This window comes from Hippopotamus amphibius, chromosome 12 (genome assembly GCF_030028045.1).
Source record: "Hippopotamus amphibius kiboko isolate mHipAmp2 chromosome 12, mHipAmp2.hap2, whole genome shotgun sequence".
Taxonomy (NCBI): Eukaryota; Metazoa; Chordata; class Mammalia; order Artiodactyla; family Hippopotamidae; genus Hippopotamus; species Hippopotamus amphibius.
In genome coordinates, this window is record NC_080197.1 from 31465479 (window position 1) to 31486006 (window position 20528).

General features: G+C 38.0%; 1 protein-coding gene across 9 annotated transcripts in view; it reads left to right on the forward strand.

Moving 5' to 3' along the window:
- Positions 1 to 20528, forward strand: part of PTPRA (protein tyrosine phosphatase receptor type A) — a 164554-nt gene that overhangs the window by 88340 nt on the left and 55686 nt on the right. For 2 of the 9 annotated variants that reach the window (XM_057700859.1, XM_057700858.1), the window contains 5 exons: positions 3421 to 3499; positions 4627 to 4718; positions 4846 to 4968; positions 12310 to 12336; positions 19869 to 20058. In XM_057700859.1, coding sequence (XP_057556842.1) covers positions 3427 to 3499; positions 4627 to 4718; positions 4846 to 4968; positions 12310 to 12336; positions 19869 to 20058 — 505 coding nt within the window. In that variant the 5' untranslated portion in view covers positions 3421 to 3426. Of the gene's footprint in view, positions 1 to 3420; positions 3500 to 4626; positions 4969 to 6451; positions 11658 to 12309; positions 12337 to 12902; positions 12977 to 19868; positions 20059 to 20528 lie in introns of those variants that run through there. The other 7 variants (XM_057700864.1, XM_057700860.1, XM_057700863.1 and 4 more) reach the window with 7 other exon arrangements.

Consider the following 20528-nt stretch of genomic DNA (forward strand, 5'->3'; position numbering starts at 1 on the left):
TTTCTTAGTTGTTTCTTTCTCTTATATAAATTATCTGTTTAGGTTCTTCACATTTTTCAAAATTGGGGTCTTAACGTTTAATGTTTTCCATATTAATATGAGTCCTGGTTTTGATCACTTGTCTTATTTCTAACAGTTTTCCCAGTTCATTACCTTTTTTTAAAAAATAGACTTTCTTAGAGCTGTTTTATATTCACAGCAAAATTGAGCAGAAAGTATAGAAAGTTCCAAAATACTCCCTGTTCCCATACACACACAACCTCCCCCACTGTTGGCATCCTGCACCACAGTGGTGCATTTATGACAGTTGATGCACCTACATTGACATCATTATCACCCAAAGTCCATAGTTTACATTAGGGTTCACTTCTGGTGTTATACGTTCTGTGTGTTTGGACAAATGTATAATGACATGTATCCACCATTGTATTACCATACAGAATAGTTCACTGCCCTTAAAATCCTCTGTGCTTCACCTATTCCCCTCTGCTCCCTAGCCCAGCAACCACTGTCTCCAGAGCCTTGCCTTTTCAAGGATATCATGTAGTTGGAATCATACAGACTGTAGCCTTTTCATATTGGTTTCTTTCACTTAGTAATATGCATTTAAGTTTTCTCCATGTCTTTTCATAGCTCGATAGCTCATTTCTTTCCTTTCTTTCTTTCTTTTTTTTTTTAAACGATCCAGTTCAGAATTGTGTATTGCATTTATTTGTCATAGGACCATCTCATCAGAGGTTAGGCAAGCTCATGGATGGCTTTTTTTTTTTTTTTAATTTTTATTTGGTGTTTTTATTGAGCTTCTCCCACCCCCACCCCTGGCTGCATTGGGTCTTCATTGCTGCACTCAGGCTTTCTCTAGTGGCAGCCAGCAGGGGCTACTCTTCTTTGCAGTGCGTGGGCTTCTCATTGCGGTGGCTTCTTTTATTATGGAGCATGGGCTCTAGGCTCCAGGGTTTCAGTAGTTGTGGCACGTGGGCTCTAGAGCACAGGCTCAGTAGTTGTGGTGCATGGGCCTAGTTGCTCCACAGCACGTGGGATCTTCCCAGACCAGGGCTCGAACCCATGTACCCTGCATTGGCAGGCGGATTCTTAACCACTGCACCACCAGGGAAGTCCTGGTGTTGTATCTTAAAAGTCATTTCTAGGGACTTTCCTGGTAAAGAATCCACCTGCCAATGCAGGGGATGCAGGTTCGATCCCTGGTCAGAGAACTAAGATCCCACATGTTGTGGGGCAACCAAGCCCACATGCGGCAAACTATAAAGCCCATGCACTCCAGAACCCGCACACCACAGCTACAGGGCCCATGTGCCCTGAAGCCTGTGCAGCACAACTAGAGAAAGGAAAACCCACACACCACAACTAGAGATGCCTGTGTACCACAACAAGAGCCTGCACGCTGCAGCAGAGACCCGATGCAGCCAATAAATAAATAAATAGAAATATTTTTTTAAAAGTCATTGCTAAACCCAGGGTCATCTAGGTTTTCTTCTATATTATCTTCCAGGAGTCTTTTGCATTTACATCTAGGTCTGTGATTCATCTTGAGTTAATTTTTGTGACGAGTATAAGGTCTAGATTTTTTTTTTTTTGTATGTGTATGCCGAGTTATTGCAGCACCATTTGTTGAAAAGACTGTTTTTTTGCTCCATTGTATTGCCTTTGTGCCTTTGTCAAAGATCAGTTGACTATATTTATGTGGGTCTATATCTGCATTCTCTCTCCTGTACTATTGGTCAGTTTGTCTGTTCTTTTACCAATACCACACTGCCTTGATTACTATTTGCTTTTTTATATTACTATTTGCTTTTATAGTAATCCTCCAACTTTTCTCTGCTCCTTCAGTATTGAGCTGGCTATTCTCAGTCTTTTGCGTCTCTGTATAAACTTTAGAACCAGTTGTTGATATCCACAAAATAGCTTGGTAGGATTTTGATTGAGATTGCATTGAATCTATAAACCAAGTTGGGAAGAACTGACATCTTAACAATATTGAGTCCTATCCATGAACATTGTTTATGATTAATTTCTTTTATATTTTGTAGCTTTAATTTTTTTCTATTGTTAGATATTCCATTTTTACCTTTGTGATTTACTCCTTTGTGATTTCTTACATTGCCTTTATGTTTAGAAGATCCTTCCTCACTCTGAACTCACATATTCATTTATTCTCTCTTTTTTTTTTTTAATTTTTTATTTTTTGGGGGGGGTACACCAGGTTCAATCATCTGTTTTTATACACATATCCCCGTATTCCCTCCCTTCCTTCACTCCCCCCCCCTTCGAGTCCTATTCCCTCTTAAAATATGTTTGTAAGCATTTAATTCTTCAGCCCATCTGGATCTTATTTTGATATATGGAATAAGGTGATAGTCTAACCCTCTCCCCCCCCAAATACATTGTTATTTTTCCCAAAACCATTTCCTATTAGTTTATCAGGACTAGACATGGATACATACATAATAATCAGCCTTCCAATCTGTTTTCTAACCCTTATGGAGGAATTGTATGCTTTCCCAATTTTGGATAATGGTCAGGTGGGAAGAGTGAGGAACTGGTCAAATCTTGTATGGCTGGCGATTTCCCTGGTAGTCCAGTGATTGAGACTTTACCTTCCAATGAGGGGGGTGTGGGTTCGATCCCTGGTCAGGGAAGACCGCTGGCTGCACCCAGTTCCCTGCTAGGCATGGTTGCTGGTACCAGATGTAAACTCCTGGGATGTGTATAAACCACCTGCATCTCTCCACCCTCTCTCAGAGATTGTCATGTGCCCCTTGGAGAATCACTACCATATTAAATTACTTCTAGGCTGTGAGTCTCATGAAAATGGGACCTCTGAGTGTATTGCTCCCTGGTTGTTTCCCCAGTACCTAGCTTAGTATAGAGCACAGACGTCTGAATGGATGAATGAGCCACTATTACCAGTGGAAATGTGCCACAGCCCTCTGATATGGTTTGAAGTGAAATAAAGAACAGCTGTATCATCATGTCTACTTTGGAGGACAGTACATCATGCAGTCACCCTAGCTTCTCCATACTTCTCATTCTGAAGACACTAAAACAGCACAGAGCAATTACTTGGGAAGCTTTTAAATGGATTGTTACCTGCCTCTCACCCCCAGAGATGTAGTCTGGTGCGGGGATTTTTTTTTTTTTTTTTTTTTCCCTTGTTAAGTTCTTTGATTCTAAAGTATAGCCAGGGTTGAGAACCACTGCTCTTACTTATAGTTGTGTAAAGATTCAGCTCAGTAGTTGAAATCCTCGGGAATTGTGCTTACCAGACTCCTGAAAGATCATTGGTCCTGTGTGTGCACTTTAATAGCTAGGAAGAGTTTGCCCAAAATACTCCTTTGGTGAGTAGTTTGGATATAATTACAGTATTATGGGACCTTATCTAAAATGGCTCTCTATTTTCAGGTCAACATGGATCCCTGGGTCCTTCTTGTTCTGCTTGGCAGTGGTCTGATACATGTTGGTGCCAACAACACTACCATAGGTAAATTGCCATTTGATAAGACTGGTATTTGGAATAGAATTTTGGTTTTATGTTTAATGATCCAAATTTGAAGACCTCAGTGGTACTAAAGAAAGAAAAAATACTAAAGTTTTACTTAAAAATGATAGTAAAATAAGTGTCTTTGGCAATCTCTGAGTCATATTGTATGCTATGCTCAGCATTGTTCTATATACCATATACTACTTTAAACAGATTATGTGTTCATTCCTAAAAAATTAAAAAAAGAATATGGTTGCTATTTAAGATTTCTGTATATTGACTCTGAGGAACAAAGTAAAGAATCTAGTATCTCCCTCCATTAGACAGTAATCCTTTGGAAGTGGAGGGAAGGATTTGGCATTAAAAGAAGAGTGTGTGCTCCTTGGCATATACCCAGAGAAAACTATAATTCAAATGATACATGCACCGCTGTGTTCATAGCAGCACTATTCACAATAGCCAAAATATGGAAACAAGCTAAATGTCTGACAGATGAAAGAAGATGTGGTACATATAGACAATGGAATACTACTCAGCCATAAAAAAGAACAAAATAATACCATCTACAGCAACATGGATGCAACTAGAGATTATCATACTAAGTGAAGTAAGTCAGAAAGAGAAAATACCAAATGATATTGCCTATATGTGGAATCTAAAATACGGCACAAATGAACCTATCTATGAAACAGAAAAAGACTCACAGACATAGAGAACAGACTTGTGCTGGCCAAGGGAGAGAAGGGGAGGAAGAGGGGTGGACTGGGGGCTTGGGGTTGGTAGATGCAAACTATTATATTTAAAATGGGTAACGAACAAGGTCCTACTGTATAGCATATATCTATATCTAATCCCTTGGGACAAACCATAATGGAAAAGAATATTAAAAAAGAATATATGTGTATAACTGAGTAACTTTGCTGTACAGCAGAGATTGGCACAACATTGTAAATCAACTATACTTCAATTTTAAAAAAAGAATAATAAAATAAAAGAGTGTGTGTGTGTGTCTGCTCATTGGTCTCCAAGTGTTTGAGAGTGTAGTAAGGACTTGCTGCTTTGTGCCTCATAACTTTTGAGCTCTCAAATTCTTTGTGTGATGTTTTCTTGTTTTTTGGTGTTTGTAGTTACACCTTCAGTAGGCGTTACAAGATTTATTAAAGCAACTACAGCAGAATCACTTAAAGAAGAGACCAAAACTTCAAATCCTACTTCTTCGGTAACTTCTCCTTCCTTGGCATCAACATTCAGCCCAAATCTAACTCTGGGACCCACCTATGTAACCACTGTCAATTCTTCAGACTCTGACAATGGGACCACAAGAACAGTAAGCACCAATTCTGTAGTCACTACAGTTTCACCAAATGGAACGTGGCTTCCAGATAACCAGTTCACAGATACCAGAACAGAACCTTGGGAGGGGAATGCCAGCACTGCAGCAACCACTCCAGAAACTTTTCCTCCTTCAGGTACTAGAGATGGTTTCTATTTGTTCTTTCTTTTCTTCTTTGAATTTATTCGCCCTTTTATTTTTGCTTGTGTTTTCTAGCCATAAAATTTGTTACAATATGTAAAATTGCCCAAGCGCTAAGTAATGAAACCTAGATGATATAGGGTATTCTCAGGGATATCTGGTTAACATAAAGTTAAGAGGAAAGAAGATAGGGCACTTCCCCGGTCCAGTGGTTTAAGACTCTGCACTTCCAATGCAGGGGGCCCGGGTTCAATCCCTGGTCAGGGAACTAAGACCCCCATGCTGTGCAGCTCTCCCCCCCCCCCCCCCAAAAAAAAAAAAAGAAAAGGAAGAAAGAAAATAGATTCTGGAGGATATCCTGCTTTGTGTGGGATCCTGGTTAGATTGGGGAGACTTAATCATGTTTAAAGGTAAAGAAGGTTGAAAATAGAAGAGAAAGAGGAGAGCTAATTGATGATGTGAAAGACTGAAGATGAAAAGATAGTGAAACTGAGTAATAGGATTAGCCTTGAAAAGGAAGGTATCCATGGAGACCATGGGAAGGGGAGTGGGTCTGGGTTTCTATAACAATTAAATAAAAGTGGAAAGCCTGTGGCCAGGAGTAGAGTTAGCAAGAGGAGTTCAGGGAAACAGTTAAGTTACAGTGGCAGTTTGTTCAGGGCCTCAGCCCAGCCCACTTCTCTCCTTGAATCAATCACTGGTTGAAGTGGAAGTGGCTTTGAAGACAGAATCAGAGACCTAAATCTGAGACCAGGTCATGTAGGGCAAATTTCCAAGGATTGGGGGGGTTGCCTCAAAGGGCTTCTGTGAGTAGTAAAGGGAATAGTTGCTGCCTGACAGCTATGTAATTGTCATTCATTTTCTAGCAGAATTACTGTTACTCTTCTATGGTCTCATCCCCTTGGCTTATATTCTTTCCTTGTTAGATGGTGGGTGCCTCTAGGTGGAATCACATGTGACTCATGGGGGACATATTTACTGAATTGAATCTCATTTGCAGTTGACATCTTTTAGCTGGACCTTGCAACTCAGACCCCGCACCTGCCAGCTTTAATCCCGTATTTTCTTCTATAAAGGTTATGTAGCATGTGCAATTAAGAGCACAATCTGAGCTACACTACTTGAGTTTGAATCCTAACTCTGCCATACACTATCTGTGTGACAGTAGGCAAGTTTATTTAACCTCTATACCTCAGTTTCTTCATCAGTACATAAGAATGAATGATGATGCTAGTACTTATTTCATAAAGGGACTGTTAGAACTAAAGTTAATATGGGAAAAGCATTTATAATGGGGCCTGCATATGGTAAGCACTAATTTTAAGTGTTAGACATTATATGAATACTAAGAGTTTTATGTAAGTAATTTCTGTGAAGTACCTATGGATCCTATTAAGTAGATTCTATTTTATGTTTTATAGGTGAAGGAGTTTTACAGTGATTTTCAAAGAACAGGTCGTGACTGATTCGTGATGTCAGTTTAGTGGGGCCATCACAAATTTGTGTGTGTGTGTGGATGGTCCTCTTCCATTTTTATTCTTTTCATGTTATGTATATTATTTTGTAAAACTTTTGTTTCAGTTATACACAAACAGGTACTGAGTAATGGTGTAAAAATGTATTTCTTTCTGTAAATTATGGCCATTGCTTAGAAAGGAGAAACAAAATAACTTGTACAAGTTGAATTAGTAAATGGAAAAGGTGAGATTGTCACTGACTGACTTCATGGCCTGTGTTCTTCTGTACTGTCTTTCATTTAACAATTCTGTGAGATGACCAGGGGTAACTCTCTTTTTAGTAGATGCTTGATGTAAGACCTTAGAGGATAAACAGTTTGCCTTAGATCTGAAGGCTGTCAAGTAGCAAATTAGATCTATTTCTCACTTCTGTGGTCTTTCCACACTGCTGTTAGGGAACTGAGTTTTCTCTAATCTACTATAGGTCCAAATTATGCTGTAGCTGAAAAAACAGTTACTGTACAGTTAACACATTTCGTGTCTCAGAGGAGGCTGAGACTACATTTCAGTGGTGACTCTTATTCAAGATTAGTAAAAGGAAAACTTTATGGTACATCAGCATGTTACAGTCTGAAATCCCACATCCAGCTCATCACCACCATTTTACCAATCCGCCCTTAACTGAACATCATAACTTTTGGTAAAATCAGTTAAATTATTATGACTATGTAATACTATTCCCTGCTGAGCTGTGGATATAATGTGATTTTTTTTTTTCTTTCTGGTACAATTTTTTTTCTGGATTTAATAATTGCTATTTATTTATTTATTTATTTATTTATTTATTTATTTATTTATTTGCTATTGGTAGCCAGTTCTTCCCACACTTTCCATAGCCTCATAATAACAGTTTTCCACAAAGTCAGACCTATTAGACAATCTGTTATTTCTTTTTTACCTAGAGATCACCCTCCTGGGTCCTCCGTTGTCATTGTCTCATTCAAGCCTAGACTTTTTGTGATCACTAGGGCTGCTACTCAAGTGTCAGCCTGGGATTTCCCTTCTCTATCATTCTGGGAATTTCCTTTGCCGCTTCCTGGCTTCCATATTGTCCTCTTTCATGGATTACCCCATCATTTGATAGAACATATCCTCCAGTTTTCCAGTAGCTTCCTGAGAAAGGGGTCCATGAGAGGTAAATTGCATGAGGAATTACATATCTAAAAATATCTCCAAGGGGAGTTCCCTGGTGAGGCAGTGGTTAAGAATCTGCCTGCCAGTGCAGGGGACATAGATTTGATTCCTGGTCTGGGAAGATCCTACATGCCGCGGAGTAACTAAGCCCATGTGCCACAACTGTAGACATTAGCTCTCTGTGCTCTAGAACCTGTGCTCCACAACAAGGGAAGCCACCGCAATGAGAGCACCGTGCACTGCAACGAATTGTAGCTTCCGCTCGCCGCAGCTAGAGAAAGCCCAAGCACAGCAATGCAGCCAATAAGTAAATGAAAGTAATTAATTAATTAAAAATATATCTTTAGGGATGTGTATAGAGTTTGAGGAAATATTTTTTTCCCTAGTATTTTTAAAGCATTGTCCAAACGGACTTCTAATTCCCAGGTTTGGAGAATTCTACTGCTATCCTGATTGCTAATCATTTGTGTGTTTTTAAAGATCATCTCTTCATCATTGGTGCCCTGAAATTTCATAGAAATGGGTCTTGATGTGGGTCTTTTTCTTTCATTCGTTATTTTGGGATAGGACCTTTAGAGCTTTCGTCCTTTAGTTCTGGAAAATTTTCTTGTATTTGTTCAAAAATGTTCTTCCCTGTTCCATTTTCTCTGTTCTCTTCTTCTAAAATCCTTATTATTTGGATATTGGACATATCCTGAATTAATTCTTTAATTTTAATTTTTCTTTCCTATTGACCTTTGCTTTGAGTTTTTCTCTTTTTTAAAATAAGCAAATATATATATACATACATACTTACACATACATATACATACTTTTTTCTTCCATTTATAACACAGATAATACATGTACTGTGTACATTTCTACACATTACTTTTTTCAATTAGCCTGTTGTGCTTTTTCTATATTATAGTAAGGAGCTGCCTCATTGTATGACTTTACCTTGATGTATTTATCCAGTCTGCCCTATTAGCTGATGTTAAGGTTGTTTTTAGAATACAGTTTATCTATTCAAACATATATGAGAATATAGATAGGATAAATTATTTTTAGTGTGCATTTGCAAATTGTAATTGGATATTGCCAGATCTCCCTCTTTGGGGAAATATATTCTTATAAGCTATGTGTCACAGTGCCTGTTTTCCTACACTTTCTTCAGTGCAGTAAATTATCAAACACCTGGATCTATGCTGGACTGACAGGTGAAAATTAGTATTTCAGTGTAGCTTCAATTTGCATTTTACTGAGTGAGGTTTGAGCATCTTTCCATATTTGGAAGGATCATTTATATTTCTTTTTTTGAGAAAACTCCATTGCTATCCTTTACCTGTTTTTCTTATTAGCATGTCAGGTTATTCTGACTCATTTATAGAAGCTCTTTAATGTTAGGGAAATGAGCCCTATAGTAAGATTGCAAGTATTTTCCCCAGTTGGTCATCTAACTTTTCTGCATTGCAGAAACTATCATTATCAACTGTTTTTTTTAATGAAAAAATTATCAATTGTGGGACTTCCCTGACTGTCCAGTGGTTAAGACTCCTCACTGCCACTGCAGGGGGTGTAGATTCGATCCCTAGTCGGGAAACTGGGATCCTGCATGCTGCGAGGTGCAAAAAAGAAGAAAAAAATTATCAGTGCTCTTCATTGCAGTGCTCAGGCTTCTCATTGCGGTGGCTTCTCTTGTAAGGCACGGGCTCTAGGCACATGGGCTTCAGTAGTTGTGGAGCGTGGGCTCATTAGTTGTGGCTCATGGGCTCTAGAGCACAGGCTCAGTAATTGTGGTGCATGGGCTTAGTTGCTCCGCGGCATGTGGGATCTTCCTGGACCAGGGATTGAACCCGTGTCCCCTGCATTGGCAGATGGATTCTTAACCACTGTGCTACCAGGGAAGCCCTCCCATATGTATTTGAGTTCTGTTTCTGGGCATTTGTATTTTCTATTAAACTTTTTCTCTGTCTTTGTATAGAACCCCACTGTTTCAATAACTGTAACTTTATAAAATACTTAATATCTGATAAGGTGAGTCATCCTTTGTTAGTCTTATTTTTCAGAATTTTGCTAGCAATTCTTGATTATTTTTCTTCATAAATGTTATAATCAACTTATTGTATAGCTGGAGAAAAGTTTTTTTTGATCGTGTTAAGTTTATAGATTAACAGGGACAATTGATATCTTTAATTCTTCCTGTCCAAGAATGCTGCATATTCCGTTTGCTGAAGGTTTTTTATTTTGTATTTTTTGGAAGTGTTTTAAAATTTTCACCTCTCATGTTGCACATGTTTTGTTCAGCTTATTTCTAGATATTTCAAAGATTTTTCTTTTTGTTTTGTTGTTTTTGGTTTTTGTTAGTATTGGTGGAATATGATATCTTCTAACTCATTGCTGTTGGGGCTATGAAACATATTTTTTTTAAATTGAGATATAATTGACATATAATATTGTTTTAGTTGTAGCTGTACAACATAAGGCCGTTGATTTTTTTGTACATACAGTATGTTTTATACTGATCATCTTAATTTCCTTAGTGTTTGACATAATTTTCTTCAATTATCATAAGCTTTCAAATCATCTCATCTGCAAATATCTCTTTTTAAATTTCTAAATTTTTAGATCTCTTTTCTTTCTTTTGTTTGAATTGGTGAATACCTCTAGAACAAAGCTGGAAAATAATAGTAAAAGTAGACCGCCTTGTGTTGTACCTGACTCAAAGGAGAATGCCCTCAGTGGTTTTTCATTAAACATGGTTGACTCTTGGGTTTAGATAAACATATTTATCATAGTCAGAATTTATCAAGTTTATCAACTTGTTCCTGTTTTAAAGAGTATTTATGTCAAAAAGAGGTGTTAAATTTTGCCAGTTTCTGGCTCAGCATCAATGAGCAAGATCTGTATGATTTTTTTTCTTTTTTTTAAATCATATTCTTCAATGAATCATTGATTTCCTAATTTTGAACTATTGACATTCCTGCAAAAACAGCTTCACATGGTCTTGTATTTTGTATTTTTCTTGAATGAACTATTGAAATTTATTTGATATTATTTTGAATTTTTTCATTGATATTTCTAAGTTATTTCTAAATGAGATTATATATGAGGTATATGTGTTTCCTTTGTATGTATGCTATTTATGGTAAGTTTTGTTTGTCAGTGTTTTGTTTTGCTTCATGGAAAGAATTGAAGTTTACCTAGGAAATTTTACATTTCGTTTAGGTTTTCAAAATTATTTAAATAGACTTGAGGAAAAATCATCCCTTAGGATTTTCTTACATAGCTATGAATATTTCTTATTTTATATATTTAAGTCCTTTTTCCTGTTTACGTTGACTAACCATTTATCTATTTCATGATTTGTTGCTTTTTTCTTCCAAAGAACCTGCTATTGTATATTTATTAGTTCTGTCATTTTTCAGTTTTTGTTAATTTCTCTTTTATTCTTATTCTTTTTTCTGCATTCTTTAGATTTATTTTGTGCTTTTTCTATCTTCCTGAATTGAATGTTTCATTTGTTTATTTTCATTCTTAATATGTATTTGCTATGAATTTTTTATAAGCACAGCTTTAGGCATATCCTATAAATGTTTCTGTAGGTAGCTGTATTAGTTAGTGTGTGGTCTAAGCTACTCTGACAAAGACATAGCAAAATTCATTGACCATGTAAGTCACTTAAGACACAGAAGTGTCTTTCTCTCACCTTTCACATTCCAGAAGTAGACAGGGGGACTTTTCCTCATCAGAGACCAAGTTCCTTTTTTCTTACGGCTCTGGCATCCTGACAGTTGTCCTCGTCTGCTTGGTCAGAGATGGCTCTCATCACTGGGTTCTGGTTCCAGCCCCCTGGGAAGGAGGAACAGAGGAAATAGTTACAAACAATTTATTTTCCAAAGGTTGTGACCCAGAAGTTACTCTCATCACTTTTGTTCACATCCCATTGACTGGAATTCTTCGTATGATCACACCTAGAGTCTCAGCAACATAGTCTCTGAATGGACAGCTTTGTGCTCAGCTAAAAGAAAGTGGGGGATGTTCTATACTAAAGGCAAGAAGAGGAGGAGACTGATCGATATTGGGGGAGGGTTGGTAGATGCTGCCACAAGTGTGATTTGTTATTTTTTTAGATATTTTGCAATTTGGTTTTGATTTTAATTTTCAAGTGTTTTCTTACTTTGTTAGTTTCTAGTTTTATTGCATCATGATAAAAGAATATTGTCTGTACTATTTCTACTGCGAGGAATTTATAAAGGTTTGTGGATATTCCATAAGCCTTTGAAAAGATTTTCTTCATTAGTATATAGAGTTTGGTCTATCCATTTAGATTTTAGTATCTATTATCATCTAGGTCTTTTATATTCTTAACTTAATTTTGCCCTGTTGCATTTTAATGGCCTAAAGAGACGTAAAGACTTCAGATACCATTGTGTTTATATTTCTTTCTGCATTCTTTTGTTTTTTTATGAATATTGATTCTGCTTTGGTTTTGTACTCAGGGAGGACAAACCATTGATAAAAGTTTAATGAGTCTGGGCAGGCTTGTTTCCCAGTTATTGGAGGATGCTTCATTCTAGCTCCAACATATACAAAGGGAAAAGTATCCCTATTCCTAGAGCTTATTTTGTCTTACATTAGATTGAATAATAATGTTTTTCTTTAATCTGAGTAAATGTTTCTATTTTTTTTTACTTATTACACAGGTAATTCTGACTCGAAGGACAGAAGAGGTGAGCCATTCACCTTATGTCTCTTGTCCTTTTTGCAGTGTACAATACTTGTTGTGTTTCCTTTGCTCAGTCTGTGGTAACCTTGTGCATCTCTGGCTGTTACATGTTTATTTTTCCTTATGTTTCCATATTAACCTCCTTGAGAAGAGTAACAGAAACAAGTACTCATCATGGTTTTAAATGTAAATGTTGTCTCCCTAGTCTATCAAATGTTGGGCTCTTGTCATTTTACATGGGTTTTATGACTTTTCAGCCCTCTAGTGTAAAGCCCCTATGGCTGGAGATGCTGTGTCAGTGGTCTAAGCAGGACTGTGGAATCCCTGGCCACCAGAGAATAGAATACATGGGTACTCATGTGTAGAAGTGGTACATTTCGCTTAGGACAACAGTAAGGCTACCATCAAAGAGCATAGGATAGATTATCCAACAGTCTTAAGAAATGATCATTGCATTTTAGTTTAGAAATTGTTAATCTGTGAAGCAATTTTTCTCATCTTGATTTCCTGTTTTATCAAATCAGGCTTCTTATGGGTTTTTTTCTGATTCCATTATTTAACCACGCACAGTTTTTCCTGCTGAGCAATGGAACACTTGAAGGCTTACGACATCCGATTACGTAGGGAACATTTGAATAAAAAAAGTAGGTACTTTGTGCAGCGACTATACTTTAATTAAAAAAAGTAAAAAAGAAAAGTAGATACTCTAACCCAAAGTGTTGTTGATCTGCCACTGTGTTTGGTGAGGAACAGTGAAATGTTATTGTACTGTATACAGATTTCCCTTGATTTTCCAGCTCTTGCTTTCTTAAACTCAGGAACTAGATTTGATTAATGTAGTGCCCTTGATATTCACTTTCACTATCATATATAGAACTTTAATAGGTTTATGTTGCAATAGATACTTATATTTGTTCCCTAAAACTGCTCTTTTAACCAATCTTATAATAAATTCAAAAGTCAAAGTGGTAGGCTTCAAAATTAAACATAAGATCTGTGATTCCTCTCTCTACTTAGTGTGTATTTTCTTACTCTTCAGCCTTTTTCTTGCCTCAGATATTATCCCTGTTTTACCTAGCTGAGTAATATAGATTTCAGTATTTTCAATATTATTATTAAAAAGAAATAAATTACCTTAATTACCTAGATTATTGCTAATTGTGACATACTAATATAATAAATTTTTTAAGTTTAGAAAATATTTTTGTATAATTGCCTTTGACCAAACAGGAAAATGAAGAAGCATACAGTCTCAGCCCCATATGTAATGATGATTTTACCAGAGCATATCTTTAGAAGTATAGCTATAAATTTTGATATCACATTCTAATCTTAAAGACAAGTGCCTTTTGAGAAATGAGGCTATTGTTTTTGAAACATTTGCATTCTAATGGGTTTGCTAAGCAAATGATGTCTTATGCAGATGATTAAGGGTTATAAATTTTAATGTATTGGCCTTTAATATGCTTTTGAACAGCAATAGCTGGTGTTTTGATTGACAGCACATAAAAGAATAAAAAGGGAGGGAGCCAAGCAACTTTGCTTCCTTTTTTTCAAAGTTGAAGAAACTAGTTATTTTCTCATATGTATTATTTTTTAAATGTATTCCAAATTATTTTGGTAGAGCCAACCTTTTCCTAATTTTGAAAAATATAAATCATATGAGATTTACCATTTTAACCGCACAGTTCAGCAGCCTTAAGTACATTCACATTGTTGTGCAATCATCACCACCATCTCTCTCCAGAATTTTTTTTTTAATATCATCCCAGACCAAAACTCTGTAACCCATTAAACAGTAATTCCTCATTTCTCCTTCCCCCAGCACCTGGTAACCACTAATCTACTTTCTGTCTCTATAAATTTGTCTATTCTGTGTACCTCATTTCAGTGGAATCATACAATATTTGTTCTTTTGTAACCAGCTTTTCTTTTAAAATATTTTCACTGGTGTTAATTTGGATGATTTGTGTAATGTATAGTAATGTATTAAATCCAATTCTGGCATTATCTACCATGTACTTCTTCACCATGAAGTCAGTAGTCATGAGTAGACTTTCCAGTTGTTATTTAGTCTTTGCTAGTTTAAAATCTCAGTGTTATTAGTTTTGTTCTAGGAGAAACAGACTCTGAGACAAAGAGCACCTGTGAGGCAGTGAAGGCAGTAGTATTGGGTAGAGGGAGGAAATGAGACGCCATGGGGTCAGCAAAGGCAGCAAAAACATTAGTATATGTGGTTAAAACATGGGCTCTGGAGCTAGACCACCTGAGTTTGTGTGTTGACTCTACCACTTACCAGCAGGGTGGAGTAGGTATTTAACTCCTGTGCCTCCTTTTGCCATTGGCAAAATAGAATGGGAGCAGAATTTCCCTCATAGGGTTGCTGTGAGGAATGAACTAACATTGAACTAGTGCTTGGCCTAGAGCTGGGTCGGCATATAGCAATTGCTCAGCAACTCTTACTACCACCACCACTCGGTTACTGTTACTGTGAATGAGATGGGAGACTAAGGGGATCGGGAATCTCAGCCAGCCAGTCAGAATTTGTGGAAACAAGGGCACACTTCAGGGCCTCCCAAGGCAGGGTCACACTGCAGCTTACTACCACGGCTGTAGACATAAGCTCATCCTCTGCCCTGTACCTTTTAAACAAAATCCTGCATAAACCTGTCTCATCTTACTGTTTATTTTAATAGTTTTTTTAAATTAGGGTTTTCACAGGAGGACTTCATAACTGATACTTGTTAAATAGCAAGAATACGGGATAAAACGATTCTACAGCCATACTCTATGTTACTTTAGATGTAACCATTTCTATGCCTAGGTTTTTGGGTTTGCTTTTTTTTTTAATCTGGAATAGTAAGTATTTGTGAAGGAGTCCTTGAACTACAGAGTTCTAGAACCAGGCAGGATAAACATTCTGTTGCACCCCAGAGGCTCCTTAAAGTTGCTCAGCTCTCGAATGAGATCACCTGCTCGCCTTGGTGTTCCTTCAATACTTTGCTGGAGCTGGACTCTAGAAAGGGGTTGATGTTCTTGTTAAAGAGGTATTTTGGGATTATCACAGTAAGTGACATTATTAAGTGAACTTCATTTATGATGGCTTTCCCTAAGCACCTTTAATAATCATTCAGCACCTATGAGGTGCTGAGGATTCTAGAAAGAAAAAAAAAGTTCCCTGTCTCATGGAAGAAACATGTGAACACTAAGAATCAGAGTCCACTTAGCTACACACTCTTGGGTGTACCCTACAAAGTGCTATGAGGAGAGCTTAAAAGTCTCACTATACCTGGGGAATGGGAAGGAGGCATAAAGGTGAATTTTGGGCAGTTTAAATTCCTATATAACTGAGGAAAATGAGGATGCGTGAGATAGGGTAAAAGCAAGGAGGCATGAAGTATAGCCAGTCATGTGTTTTAGGAGCTGTGCGTGGTTGACACACATGAGGTGGGAGGTGGTCAGAGGTAGCCTCAGCAGCGGGGCATTGAGCTCAGAGTGTCTGCTGGTGATGTTAAGGAAGGAAGTGATGTGGTCAGATTTTTCCTTTAGAAAGATAACTCCAGAGGCCCTAGGGAAGATGGATGGGCGATAGAAATTAAGGTTTCCTAATGGTAATTTGGCCCAGGACAACAGTGATTGGGTTCACCCCAGAGGTTTGGGCACTTGAGGCAACTTGATGACTTTTGCTGTTTTTAGAGCACTTAACAGCCTATAAGGAAGCATTTAAAACAACTTTGCCTTTGAGAGTTGATAAATATTTCTACCCAAAAGTGCGAAGACAAGACAAAAAAATGGGCCTTAGGAATTGATGCTAGAGGAGTATGACTTTTACTTTACTGATTATTTTTGCAGTTGACCAAGGTGTGTCGTAAGCCCTTGAGTGATTACTTGTCTGCATGTGAACCCTTAGAATAACATGCCCCTTTGTTTTCTTGGAAAGGGAATATAAACAAATAGACAGCTGTTGTCCCAGAACACCATTTTAGTACTTTTAAAATGCAGCCCTCTCTGGTCTGAGTCTAGGAAGTGAACTTTTGCTAGAATGGATAGTTGGGGAATGGGGCGTGGGGGTGGGAGTGGCAGGGAAAGGACCACTCCTCCTGCCTTGCCTGCATCATTCAAGGCCAATTCTCCAGAGGGCCCAGGCCAGGACAAGGCTAAGCACAATGATATGATGAGTCTGTCTGGTTTGGGAGGAGCCCTAGGGAGGTGGCTGGATTCTGAGCCTGTCTCCAAGTTCTGAGATTTGATGCAGGGAGCTGTAAGTTCTCTTCTATTTTATTCATAGATGTGAGTCTCCTTCCCTCACACAGGCCTGGAGGCCTGGGAACATCTTTACTATCTGTATTGTCTTTAACCGTATTAAAAACATGGGTGTAATTCAGATGTCAAGAGGTAAAATCTGACTTTTATGATAGAGGACTGTTCTGGCCTGAAGGCTTGGGAGAGTTAAAATGTTTTTCCAACCAACAGACTCATAGAAAAAGAGATTAGATTTATGGTCACCAGGGGGAGGGGGAGGGGGAACTGGTTGAAGGCAGTCAGAAGGTACAAACCTCCAGTTATAAATAAGTACTAGGGATGTAATATACAACATGGTAAACATAATTAACACTACTGTATGTTAAATACAAAAGTTAAGAGAGTAAATCCTAAGAGCTCTCATCACAAGAAAAAAAATTTCTCTAATTTTGTGTGTGTATCAGATCATGGATGTTCACTAAACTTATTGTGAAAATCATTTCATGATGTATGTAAGTCAGATCATCATACTGTATACCTCAAACATTCTGTTTCTGTGAATTTCACTGCTCTGGGTGCCTCATATGAATGGAATCATACAGTATCTGTCTTTTTGTGACTGGCTTATTCACTTAGCATAATGTCTGCAAGGTTCATCCCTATATTGTAGCATATGTTTCCTTCCTTTTTAAGATTAAAAATATTTCATTGTATATGTATACCACATTTTGCTTATCCATTCATCTGTCAAGGGACATTTGGTTGCTTCTACATTTTAGCTGTTGTGACTAATGCTGTTATGAATGTGGGTATTCTTTTGGGCATATACCCAGAAGTGCAATTGCTGGATCATATGGTAATTCTATTTTTAATTTTTTGTGGAACCGCCATACTGTTTTCCACAGCAGCTACACCATTTTACATTTCCACCAACAGTGCACAAGGGTTCCATTTTCTCCACATCCTGGCGAACACTTGTTATTTCTGGACTTTTTATAGTAGCCGCTCTGATAAGTGTAAGATTGCTCCTCATTTTATAGTGGGTTTTTTTTTTAATTGATGCAGGGTCCTTTTGCACAGATTGCAGTATATTTTTAAAGATTTATCCTATTTCTTATACTGCCTCTGCTGCCCTTGGTGTTTGTGCAGGTCTCCTGTGGGGCTCTGGTTGAGCTTTGCTCTGGAGCACTAGGTGAACTGGAGTGTGCTCATAGTAGGTGTCCCTTCAGGAGGACAAATAGGGACATATCCTAAACTAGGGGTTCAGTCATGGCTTAGGAAGTTGGACACAGATATTCTCTAGACGGAGCTGTCTTTCTTTTCCCCTCCTTCATGTCTTGTGGCCTAGAATCACCTCAGGTACCACTCTTGTTCTTTCTCTGTCTTGAGGGCCCACCCAGGAAACCCTCTGTGGACCTAGTGTACCTGGCAGTCATGTGCATTCTCTCTGGTTGCCAATTTTAACCAGAGCAAAAAAAAAGCATTTATGAGGCTATCAGGGATATTTAAACAGTAACTGAATATTAGATTATATCAAGAAATCAGTGTTGCTTTTTAAATAGGGTAATGGTATAATGGTGATTATGTTAAGAATCTTTATCTCTTAGTGATACATACTGAAGTAAATACAGTTGAAATATGTCTCAGATTTGCCTTAATATAATCCAGTGGAGTGAGTATAGACCAGTGGTTCTCAGCTCAGGGCGACTCCCCCGCTCCCCCCCTCGAAAACATTTGGCAACGTCTGAAGGTGATTTTGGTCGTCATAATTAAGGGTTTGCTACTGGCATCTAGTAGCTAGAGATCAGAGATGTTGTTAAACATCTTACAGTGCACACGACAGCCCCCCACAACAGAGAATTATCTATCACAGGATGTTATTAGTGTGTGGCTGAGAAACCCAGCACTGGTATAGATGAAAAAACTGGCACGTGGCGATATTGTCGAAGTGAAATAGTAAGTGCATATGGATTTATTGTAGTTTCTCTTTCCTCCTGTATAAGTTTGAAAGTTTTCCATAACAAGTTATAAAATGTATATGCAGCTTATATTTTTTATATGTGTATTTTAATAAAGAAGCCATCAGCACACCCCCACTCTGTATAGAGCGCTGTTTTTCCAGCAGAGCCCGGATAAGACACCACAGCTTGTTGCTCAGCCTGTGGGTGTACTGGCCTGCGTTGGCAAGCCTTTGGTTAAATACCCTGCTACCCCAAGGCCTACTTTCATCCCCATTCCTGGCTGACTCTGAGCTTGAGATATTTCCAGGCTCAGACTGATAGAACTGGTGCTTACCTTTCAACTGGAGGTTCTTCAGCTCTGATTGATCTCTTCATCTGCTTTGTCTTCCACAAATATCTCAAAGTTTCTGGTCTGCTGATGGCACTCTTTGCTGCCTTCCAGATATGCTTTTTATTTCATTAGTATTTTTATATTTCTTCTATTGATTCAGTATCCTTTTGGGAAGAGAAAGAAATAAAATGATAGATTCAGCCCACTGTCTTGAGCCAAATGTCTCTAATTACCTTCTTTTAATACCTGGTATACAGCCCTCTGTGATTGGCATTGAACAAAGACATATTTAGTGATAAATCATTAATTCTTTTATTCATTCACTCAGTGTAGTCCATCCAGTATTTGTTTAGTGCCCACTGTGTATGAAATTCTCTGCTAGGTGTTAGGTATATGGTGAGAAGCTAAGCAGGTATATAATCCTTGTCCTTGTGGAATTTGTGGTATGGAGGAGGGACACTCATAATCAGCTATACTCAAATATGTAATTACAGAGTGTGAGAGGTATTATCAAGGGAAGTAACAGAGTGCTCTGTTAAAAAAAGTAGTAGCTAACACTGTGTACGTAATGTGTGCAAGTTACCGTGCCAAGAACTTCACATGGATGATCTCATTTAATCTTTAGAATTACTGATTTTAGAGATAAGGAAACTAAGGCTTACCTAATTTAGTGTTAAGTCAGAAAAGACTTCTCTGGGAAGAGGAACACCTGAAATGAGAACTGGATGACTAGGAGTTAGCCAGGCAAAGAATAGAGGGAGGCTATATACAGCAGAAGGAACAATGTGTTCAAAGGAAAGAGTGAACCCAGCATGGAAGGATGCAAATGGCTGAAGTTTAGTGAGCAAGGAAAGAGTTGGGAGAGATAGAGAAAAGCAGAGGCTAAATGAGGGAGGTTGTTATTGTCCAGGGTAAGGATATTAGATTTCATTGTAAAGGCTTGGGAAACCATTGAAAGATTTTACATGAGAGAAGAACATGATCTAATTTTCTTTCTTCGAGATCACTCTTCCAGCTTTGTGGGAAATGGACTGGCAGGGGACGCGGCTTACCGTGATTCAGATGAGAGAGGACAGAGATTTAGACCAGAGTGATGGCAACAGAATGGAAAAAAGAGCAGACGAATTTGAGGTGTTGGTTTTAGTGCTAAAACATTACTTGCGGCTGAGCTGGGTGCAGAAGCTAAGCATGGGTAAGAAATTAAGGGGATTTCCACATTTCTTACTCGAGCAACAGGGTGGATGGATGGCAGTACTAGCTACTGAATCACCGGTGAGGGAAATTTTTTTAGACCCAGGAAGCTTGCATTGCCTGTGAAATTTGAAGTGGAGGTGACATTATAGTTTCAGAAGAGTTCAAAGAGAGGTCTGACCAAGCAGTGAGTGCAAATGTGGGAATTGCTAGCATATCACTTGAGCTTCCAGCCTGATCTGATCAACTAGATAGAGTATAGAGAAGAGTGCCAAGGACAGAGCCCTGAGGAAATCAGACATTTAGAGATCTGCGTTAGAAGAGGAACAACTGACGAGGGGAAATAATATGAAGCAGCCAAGAGACAGAAAGAATCAGAAGAGTGCTTTGTTGTGGAAACCAAGAAGGGAAAGTTCTTCAAAGAGGAGGAAGTAGTCAGCCAGTTTGAATGCTCATTTTAATATGAGATCC